Below are 11,147 nucleotides of genomic sequence, written 5' to 3' on the forward strand. Positions count from 1 at the left end.
AATGCTGGTATCAAGGAGTCAATACATAATAATCGAGAAAAAAAAAAAAATAAAAAAAAGAAGCGTTTGCATATTAAATAATTTTTCTCCGTACTCGTCACACACGCAGCCAAAAAAAAAAGCATAATCTCTTAGAGTGAGACATTGCATAAAAAAAACTCTCCAAGGCCAAAGAATAACTTTAAAAAAGTTTTTTGAAAGCTTGGTTTACCTTTAGGATAAAAAAAAAAAAAAAACAACTTCCCCAGCACGTCATAAAAAACTTTGATTATTTCAACCTGAAGCCGAGGTTTCCCTTACCGCCAATTCTGCCTTAATCAACTAAGAGGGAAAGTTTCTAATGGCTGTTGCTCTTCGCCTCCTCCCGCTTCCCTTTACTTCCCACTTCTGGACGGGGGAATAAGGGAGTGCTGACTATAAAAAGGGGCCAGGGGAATAAAGCTGACGACGAGGGGACGGTGGGAGAGGCGGGTTGGGGGGAAGGTTGATGCCCGAGGGATGGGAGAGAACAACGGCTGACGATATGGGATAGAAAACGGGGGAGAAGCTGACGACTGGGAAGGAGAGGCAAGAGGAAGTGAAAGAGGAGAGAAAGCTGACAACCTGAGGACACAGTGAGAGGAAATCTGACAACAGGAGAGGAATGGGGAGATGGAAAACCTGACAACAGGTGGACGGAGCAAGAGTGAAAAAAAAAAAAAAAGCTGCTGACAGGCGACAGAATTAAACCGAGTGGGAACAGTTGGTAGTACATGGGAAAACCGGAATGCTGGCATTAGGAGATAGGAGAGAGGAAAGTTGAAAGCAGAGGAAATAGGAAAGGGGAAGGCTGAAGAGTTAACATCAGCTGTTACAAGGAGAAACTCCTTATATATATATATATATATATATATATATATATATATATATATATATATATATATATATATATATATATATATATATATAATGTATATATTATATAAATTTTCTTTTACTGTATTTATAAAACAGCAACCACATGGAAAACAAATGAAAATCGCGGTTTAATAGACCTCTTAACACATTTTCTAGAAATGAATCTAGAAACTATTAAATGAAAAGACAGAATTAATTTTCACAGTAAACTGATATATATATGGTATCTGGCATTAAGAAAAATTACGGTTAAGGTTAAAGTCGTCCTGGGTCTTGCAAGGCTCATAGGGCTGGCGCTGAACCCTGGTTTCTTAGGCCGACGGCCAATGGAGGAGAAGTCCCATTGTCTAAGACACATGGCCAGTGTGTCGCTAGGACCACTGTTTAACCCCCAGCCCGAGGGCTGGTACCTATTTTCTTATTAACCCTCTCGAGTTTTCAGACCACTAGGTTGGCGGGCCACCGGGTTTATGCAATGGCGCCATCACCAAGCCACCAGTGAGCGGCGGAATTTGAACCCAGGTACCCTCGACTGGAAGGGGAGAACTTTACCACTGCGCCAACACTGCATCATTAACGAAAATAGAGCTTGAAAATTAAAGGTTTTCTATTAACTTTTCTTCCCTACATAACTTTCCGTATTAAACTGTTTTTCAGGCTCCCTGAGAATGAATATATGAATGAAAATTTCTATAAAGTTTTCCTCTGACACTAACATTTTCAATTTGCCTAAAATAAAGATAAACAGAAGACTTCTCTAACACACCTCTCCCTTTTAAATTAGACTGAAAATGTCGGTTGAAAACACATTAAATAAAAAATGGCAATAACAACTTTGTACTGAATTTTTGTCTGTAAGACATGGCCCCAATAACTAAAAGCAACACAGCACGTTTATGGCAAGTAACCTTTAAAACTCTGAAGAAAGATCAAATGACAACAGTGTATTTATAAATAATGTTCACTGTGAAAGAAAACTAACAAAGACCCTTAAATGACAAATTACGAAGAAGAAGAATGAGGAAAAATGAAACAATCTCACCTACGTAACTTTAATGGAGACAAGACAAAGAGTTGGGAAAATAAAAGATAAAAGAGGGAGAAAGACTACGGCAAAGACTGAAAAGACTCAACGAGAATACTTATTAAAAAAAAAGGTGAGGAAAATTTTTCCTGAAATACCCATACACAGAAGGAAAGATAATGAGATATAATACATAAAACATCCGAGAAGTAACACAGGCCTGACTAGATTAATATCAAGAATGGACTAGAATATTCCCAAAAGAGAACCCTGTATGTATAAATAACAATATATATACAAAATTCAAAATAAATATACCAAATCATACACAAGTGAAGGGGAGAGAGAGAGAGAGAGAGAGAGAGAGAGAGAGAGAGAGAGAGAGAGAGAGAGAGAGAGAGATTCAATAAAAGGACTATAGCTAAAAACTAAGCAGTGATGATATAGACAAAAAAAAACTTACACAAAATCGAGTCAAAGATATATATATAATCTTAGAACTAATTACAATACAAGTATGGATATTAACAGCAATTAAGAACAATATGAGAGAGAGAGAGAGAGAGAGAGAGAGAGAGAGAGAGAGAGAGAGAGAGAGAGAGAGAGAGAGAGAGAGAGAGAATAAGGGAAAGATACTTCAGTGAGGGCTCATTTCAAAATCGCACGTCCCTCGTTTTCCTTAACATTTAAAAGAACATTGCCAATATGCATATACAGTATATATAACGTAATTACGATACTTCTATTCACATAACATTACATTATGTACAGCAATGTGCCTCCGTTATGACACGGAGACACGTTTTGGGGGGAAGACTAGACTCGCTTTTTGTTTTTAACTAACCATGACGAACAAAGTGCAGTTACTGTTGCGAAATATTGCAATCGTTGAATCCTGGATAAATTAAGAAACCTTTTAGGTGGAGTTTTGTGCACAGGTATACCTACATGCATTATAAATTTGCAAGTGTATGTATGTCTGCATATACATATGCATATATACAGTATAATGTATACAATATATATATATATATATGGATGTATATATACATTATATATATATATATATATATATATATATATATATATATATATATATATATATATATATATATATATATAATATATATATATACATATATATCTATATATATATATATATATATATATATATATATATATATATATATATATATATATATATATATATATATATATATATATGCACATGTATCAAATCTGTTGTACACCTGTATGAAACTTAAACTTCTGACTGACGCATTTCAAACGAAGCACAGTTCCGGATGACATCTTATCGCGTCAGTCAAACAAAAACAATAATACTTCACAAGCATCTAAACTATAATCAAACCGCGAAACCTAATTTGGAATGTAAGTCAAAAAGTCTTAGGACATGTAACAAAATGCGTCTGATACTGCATGTTCTAGTATTTACTGATAGCGCAACGATATTATTTATCGTAAGTCAGAATTAGTCGTGTTTTTAAAAAAACGTCAAAGCTTGTTGAAACTCGTGGTCTTACAGGTAACTCTAGAAATCCTACGTACGTGAACGACGAAGAGCCATAATAGGATGAAGCAAGTTTGTAGGATCTACGCCTCTACGGAGAATCTAAAGGTGCTTAGCAGAACGCATAAACAGATCTATAAGCGTCTTATAAATGTGTTATGCTACAAGCTACTACTGCTTCTCACGTTTGCGGGTTTCCAAGCTACGGCACTAAAATGTCTATTGCTAAACGTTGAAAAAAACACTTCTTATTACTACATGTGATCTTCAAAAAAACTATGTGGATCACATATGGTAATCAATGTTGTGTACGTGTGTGACGCACATGCGCAGTAGTGGCATTACAGACATTAACAATATAATGTAACATGTACATTCTGTTTCGTAGAATATATTTTCAGAGACATGAGATACAGTAAAAGTCCAGGATTATCCAACGAATGGAGTGATCTGTAGTAACATACCTATGTACAAGACTGTATGGCATTTCATAAGAATGTGAAGCTATTTTCCAAGCCTGACAGTCTTGAAATTGGATTACTCTATTATTCAGAATTAAAACTTTTTTAAGCAAATTTTGGGTACAGATCAAACCTTGACGAATATCCCATTAAAGCAGTTATCAGCCTCACCTATGGTCCCACAGACACAATACTAACCTAACCCATCATTTGCCTTGCCATGGATGACGCTCTCAGAATCACTGTGCCCATCAAAAACATTTAAACATTCATACTTTTTCATTATTCACTCACGTGATCAAACCCACACCACACTCAATTGCAATGACTACTAATTAAAGCTATGGAGATAAAGAACAACATTTACTGTTTCGTTTATGCTCATGACCAAAGAGAAAGGGTACTGTAGAACTACTGCGCTGCCAGACTGCTCAGTCTAGAAATAATGGCCAAAAATTGAAGGCAATTTCCTGATCATCAGTCACTAGGCACACATGCTCTACACATCTGACAACTCCTTATGTCAAAGACATGAATTTAACAGTCGTTCAATCACTTTCAACACATGCAAAATTAACACAAACCAGGCTTACTGACTCACAAAGCTTTGTTCTACACACTGTCAGATCATATTAACCCTCAGCACAATTACTGCAACCTACTGTCCAACGGCTGAGCTTACAACCTCCACAAGGAATACACAGGGTCTAAACCCCAGGACAGATACATTTCCGGGACTTCCTTACCATTTAGTTAAAAATTTCCTACCAGGCTTCAATCATCGCTACTACACAGTGAGCTGTAACTGACTTTAATATAAAAGTAAGGTTATTACTAGTATCTCATGCCAAGCGAAGGAAAAGTGGTCACAAACAGATAGAAAGTGTCCTTGTGTCATGACCCAGCGACGTTGCATGTTTATCATTTCAAAGAACAGTTTAGGCTCAGCTCTTCCACTCTTCAATGGATCTGTCATTGTATGTCATGTCTGTAGTTGACTGGATTCGAAAGACGTGGCGTCTGAGAAGAAGCTCCCAAACAAACTACCGTCTGAACGTGTGCTATTCATGACTAGCCCCTTCCAGGCCACTTCATGAACTGCATAAGGTACGGTTTATCCAGTCCAACACTGAATAAACAGAAGAGCTGTGTCATACATTTGTAATGTCATGGTTCAAGTCCAAATGCCAGTGTAGGCTTATTTCATTACTCTAAAAAATCACAACCTCTGCAGCTATATTTCATTGTCAAAGAGTGTCGGTATTAAGACCGCGCTCAATATTTCTACTTATTTAGTGAAACTGCTTAAGGACCTAATCGATACCTTGCTTAGGAGCTTTCAAATGAATTGTCTTGTATACTGATAACACGTGTGTGTATGTAATCACAACTGTAAAAATGAATTGAAAGTCCTGTTACACTAACTTTCTGCAAGATTACATTGCAAAAATGTACTGTCGGGTATGGCTTCAACAGAAAAATTATTTGTGCACCTTATAAAAATATCACTGGTTCTTTTTTCTAAAAGAAACTTATTCATGTTTTCTTAACTCTACAAAATAATTATCATAAAAAGCCTAAACATTTACCTATGGCTATAAATCTGCATATTCTGGTCCTCTACAAACTTCAAAGTGATCTAAGAATTTGAGGTGTTTTTCTGGAGGAAAGAGCATTTGACAAGACGGACACACAAGGTCTCTTCTTGTCATCGTTACTACACCATCATTCATGGAACTGTCAATTCCACTTCCTGACCATGTCTGAGTTGGTTTGGTTTCTGTGGGACTTGTTACTGATTCACACTTTGCACTCAGTTCATAGCTCAGAATTGCAGACGAAATATTTTTAGACGCCATGGACTTGAGATCTTCGTTATGAGGTTGATTAAGATTTGGTGGTGGAGATGAAGGAGCAGAGTTGGTGGCCGATGACAGGTTAGAAGATGGAGGAGAATTAACAGCTGGAGTGTAATTAAAGGTAGCTGTTGATGAGGATACGCTGTTTGGTGAGGTTGTGCCATTGGATCCATCTTCATGAGATGCTTTTCTTGCCTGGTTCAAATGTTGTCCTGACACAGCTCTGGCAGTGCGCCAAGGGAGACCAGACCCTGGGCGATTATTAGCCTGGCCACCCATTAACCTAACCCAAGTAGAGTTTACAAGCTTTCCGCTCTGACTGTTTTGCTGCTTGCTTCTTCCAGGACTTTCAACAGACCACCAGTGTTCCTCTTTTACAGTGGTTGTTGGAGGAGCATTGTTTATGATAATAGTTGGACTTTTGACTCCTGTAGGAGGCTTCACATCTTTTTGTGACTGTCCAGCAGTCGATGCGTCTGGTGTAGGGCTCATAACTGATGAATTAGAAGTCCTGCGAGGTGAGACACAATGCTGGGGACTTCTGGTTCCTTTCTGATCAGATCCAAGTGCAAAGCAAATGGCACCAGGTATTCCACGACCTTCAGAATTTAATCCAAATGTAGTGAGGGATATCCCTGGTGAGGAGGACCGGGAAGAGGTGCTTGAGGAATAAGTTGATGTAGTGTTGTTAGAATTACAGTGATTCGATGCGGTTGTTGTAACTGTGATGGAGGCAAATGCCATTACACTACTCGTAGTACTAGGTGAGGTGTGTGGCACTGATGTCTCAGAGCTCTTAGAGCCTTGGTTCTGACCAGATACATTTACCAGTGATGAAGAAGTTGTAGTAGTTAAGGTGCAAGGACTTGAACAAGATATTGTCGTTGTCACAATAGATATTCCATCAGTGCATTGTGGTGATTTGATTACGTTGACTACTGAAGCTGGTTTGTCAGTGTCTCTAGAGGTGGTAACATTTGAACAGTTTACTTGGACATTCTTTGTCCCTGGGCTTGGGCTTTTCGTACTGTCAGTGGACTGAGACAAGTTTTGCGAATTACTGGAGAAAGATGGTTTGCCGATTTTGTCTGAGATTACAGAAACATCATTCGTTTGCTTTTTAACAACATTAGATGACAGATTCTTTGGCATGTTGGCATTACTGCTGTTACCACTCAGGATAGCAGCTGGTGATGACTCGCTTCGTACATGAGTCGGAGGCGCTATGTTTCCAATGCCAGGAGAAGGTACATGGGATGAACCCTTGCCTCCCTGGCCCATATGTTTCACAGCAGAGGGTCGCTTGTGAGCCACAAATGGTGGACGGAAATTGATGGGAGTCAGCACTGTTGATGTGATGGGTACATACCCTTTTGGCATATTTGATGAGGTACGTGTAACACTAATGCCACAAGGTGTGGAAGGACCACTGGACACCGGGGAGACTGGGATGGCACTGGCTAGAATGGATCTAGCACGGTGTTTGGCGCTCTTCTCGTCCTCAATGACACCAATACCCTTCCCAGTGACTGAGTTGAGGTCCCCCAAGACTTTTGGTCTGGCTCCCATGGCTTCGTAGCGTTTTTTGTCATCGACGCCACCAATTGGGTTTCCCACCTTTACTGCTGAATGTTCACTGTTGCCTGCAGATGACAGAGGAACTGGTTTTGGCATACAGTTCAGATTAGACTGCCGTTGCTGCTGGCTTTGTATCTGGTGTTGCTGTTGCCTTGGCTGTGGCTGAACTTGAAGATGCTGCTTCACTTGACTCTGCTGCTGCTGCTGCTGTTGCTGCTGCTGTGACTGCTGCTGGTAAGATTTCTGCTGTTGCTGTTGAGGTTGTGATTGGTGCATGTGCTGCTGTTGATGATTCTGTAAGTTTTGTGGTTGCACAGGGGCATACGTCCGATTAGGTTGTTGCGGGTGAGGCTGGCTTTGAACGACGGGTGTCTGGTGTTCTGGCGTCGCTCCACTGAAGGCAATTTGATGTAACATTGACACGGGAATCCACCCCTTTAAAGGAACCTGAAAATATTGTGCAACATTAGTCTTGGTACTTGATAGAACTGATATCACATCAATAGAAGCGAAATACTGATATACAAATAAAAGGGAAACAGAATCGTGAGAATAATTCTGAAAGTTACATAATAAATCAAGTATTGCAAATGGACAGCTATGAAATTTACTTATGCAGAAGAATTTAGTAAATACTACGGTAATACCATTAGTGAAGTTAATAGTATTTTGGCAAGGAATTCTCACAGTATGGTAATTTTCATTTGATATGTAAGGAATCAGCGGGCTGAAATCAATGCAGAAAATTTGTATCGAGAGAGAGAGAGAGAGAGAGAGAGAGAGAGAGAGAGAGAGAGAGAGAGAGAGAGAGAGAGAGAGAGGAGGGGGAGTTAGCGTAGTGGAAGAAAGAATCACAATACAAACAAGAAAGAAAGGTATGGTCAAAAACCTTCGATGTTACTCGATGATAATAACGTTATTTTTATACTAATATTCTATTCAAATTAGTGACTGGTTCTGTCATGTCCTTCATGTGTCGTTTGAAAATGTTCAAGCCAAATGTTATATGATGGAATGGTTTTAAAATCCTCAAGCCAAAATACAAAATGGATGATCCTTTCTTTACAAAGCAATCTTGTTTTGTAAGAAGAGTATTTGTGAGTGTTTCGTGCACAACATTTTACTGTAGACCACTTCCTTTTCATCTAAATCTTGTTAAAGGTGTAAAAGCCACAGCCTCGTGCCTACCTCCAGTCTGTCAACACCAGTGGTAGGATGATATTGTAGTGGAGGATGCAGATGGTGTTGTTCGTCAGTTAGTGGAGTCCTTCCAAGGATCTGAGGGAGTGAGTAGGGGTGGTAGTGAGGGTCACACCGGGACAATGGGTATAGTCACACCTAAGAAGAGAAAAAAACAAAAGAAGTCGAAGGAGGAAGAAGAGACGTCATCTTGGTGTAGAAGTTTCAAGCCAGTGTCTGATTGGGTGGGCGTTTGATGGTAAGGAGAGCGTGCAACGGAAAGAGGCGTTTACAGTGAGCTTTTTTCTCAGGGACTGTATGCGTGTATTTTAATCGTCTCAAAACAAAACTGGGTCTTGATTTACGTAGTAGAAGAGAGGCAGAAGTGCAGTAACTTAATTCCATACAATACAAATTCGCGAATGTGTAAACCCACACAGCAATTGCACAGGCACAAGTGCACATGTAATGTAAACAGAACCTTAGGTAAACTCTAGGCGTAAGAAAATTAAAGCATCTCTTTTATTAAATCCCCAGATTTATTTCCGAAAAGATCGGAGTCCAAACCAAAAGTAAAAACAAACAAACAAAAAAAAACAAAAACAAAAGATTCACAGAAACCAAGCGCACGTAACACTCGCTCGATGTTCCAGGGGCGCCCCACTCGCCTATGAAAACAGAACACCGCTACAAGTGAACAGCCTTCTCCCAGCTTTGTAAATGTGTTTCGAGGAAAAAAAAAAAAAAAAAGTGGGGGGGGCGACGGAAAGGAGCGGGAGGGAAGGGGAAGTCGGGGGAAGAAAACCGTAGGGTTAAATTGCCATAACATAAATTTTTTCCCATGCAAATGAGAGAGAGAGAGAGAGAGAGAGAGAGAGAGAGAGAGAGAGAGAGAGAGAGAGAGAGAGAGAAACTGCCGTGTCCTCCTTCCCCGTCATGAATTTTAATGAAAGAATCCTCCCGTCTGCTGCCGCAGATAGCTGATGTTTATCACCGCGCGAAGAAACGGAAACGTTCTCCACATAACGATGTTGTCTCGGGGAAAACGGCCGTATCTCGAGGGTGACCTTTGAGACTTGACCTCGCCGCGTCTGCGTAATTAACCCTCCTCTTCAGAAAAAAAAATCTTTGTAATTTTCCGAACTGACGGTATACAGCATATTACCGCGGCAGAGACCCACTCGCTCGCTCGCTCACTTTTTTCGGCAATGGGACGTAATGCGGCCTGAGAGCATACAGGATCACTTAGTGACTTATGTGACTGTTGGCGAAGTCAGGTCAGAGGGTGTTAAGCCTCCTTCTTCTGACCGGTGAATGAACTGATGTAATTTTTTTTTTTTTTTTGAGGGTTGTGTCATTGCGTTAAAAGTATTCTCCGGCGCGTACAATTACATCTAATTTCAATACAACGTTAATCAAATGGTACATGGAAGTTGACAATTCCACAAACACGAAAACCTATATAAATGTGACTGAATCCTTATATTTCAAAATGACGAATCAGGTTATAACGACGGACGAACTTCCCGTTGATCTTTAACATTACTCCCTGAACCTCAATTACCAGTCACTTTAGTTTGTTGTGCTGACTTGGTAAAAAAAAAAAAAAGGACCTGCATAAAAAACCTTCCAGTTTTTTTGTATACCATCGACGACACGAAAAAACCCCCCAGTTTATTTGATTTAATTTTTTTTACCGCAGAACTAAACGACCCAACTCAAGTGAGCCAAACAAGCCGCATAATATAACGTTGTTATTAAAAAAAAAAAAAAACGGCTGCCCAAAAAAAAACCTTGCAGTATTTTTTCATATATCATCGATTGCACAAAAAAAAAAACTCTCCAGTTTATTTTGATTTTTTTATACCGCAGACGAAACCATCCACCTCAAGTGAGCCAAACGAGCCACCTAAAGGACGTTGTTATAAAAAAAAAAAAAACTTACATTTTTTATATACCATCGACGACACAAAAAACCCAGTTTATTTGATTAATTTTTTTTTTTTACCGCAGAACGAAACCACCCGACTCAAGTGAACCAAACAAGCCGCCTAATATAACGTTGTTATTTTAAATAAACACATACGACTGCAAAAAAACCATAACATTTTTAATATACCATCAACGACACAAAAAAAACCTTCCAAATTATTTTTATATATAAAATTTTTTACCGCAGAACGAAACCATCCACCTCAAGTGAGCCAAACAAGCCGCCTAATATTTGCATACGTAATTGCTTCCTTAGTAGCAAAAGTTGCTTACTCCGCTACCTTTACCTCGCGCTACTTGCTATGCAGACTGCGGCGCTTGATGTTATGCAAACAAGCTGCAAACGCATTGTTAATCCAACAATCATGATTTTAAGTCCGCTCTCACTTTTAATCGCGGGGTAATTTACTACTCTGCTAGTTTTGCCGGGGTAACGCCTAATATTTATTCATTTGAGCGACGTTTTCCCGCCATTTGCATTTCATTAAAACTTTCCCTAACTCTCCCGGTCGCCATTTCGATGATTTTAACTAAGTAATATAAATCACACACAAATGCAGATAGAGTTGTCACAAAACGGTGAATAGAGAGAGAGAGAGAGAGAGAGAGAGAGAGAGAGAGAGAGA

General features: G+C 39.2%; 1 protein-coding gene across 1 annotated transcript in view; it reads right to left on the reverse strand.

The window, feature by feature from the left end:
• Positions 1 to 5,274: 5,274 nt before the first annotated feature.
• LOC136831829 (uncharacterized) overlaps positions 5,275 to 11,147 on the reverse strand; it is a 132,445-nt gene continuing 126,572 nt past the window's right edge. Inside the window, 2 exon segments of the mRNA XM_067092458.1 lie at positions 5,275 to 7,797; positions 8,539 to 8,628. Coding sequence (XP_066948559.1) covers positions 5,509 to 7,797; positions 8,539 to 8,628 — 2,379 coding nt within the window. The 3' untranslated portion in view covers positions 5,275 to 5,508.

The sequence above is a fragment of the Macrobrachium rosenbergii genome, chromosome 1, assembly GCF_040412425.1.
Source record: "Macrobrachium rosenbergii isolate ZJJX-2024 chromosome 1, ASM4041242v1, whole genome shotgun sequence".
NCBI classification, from domain to species: Eukaryota; Metazoa; Arthropoda; class Malacostraca; order Decapoda; family Palaemonidae; genus Macrobrachium; species Macrobrachium rosenbergii.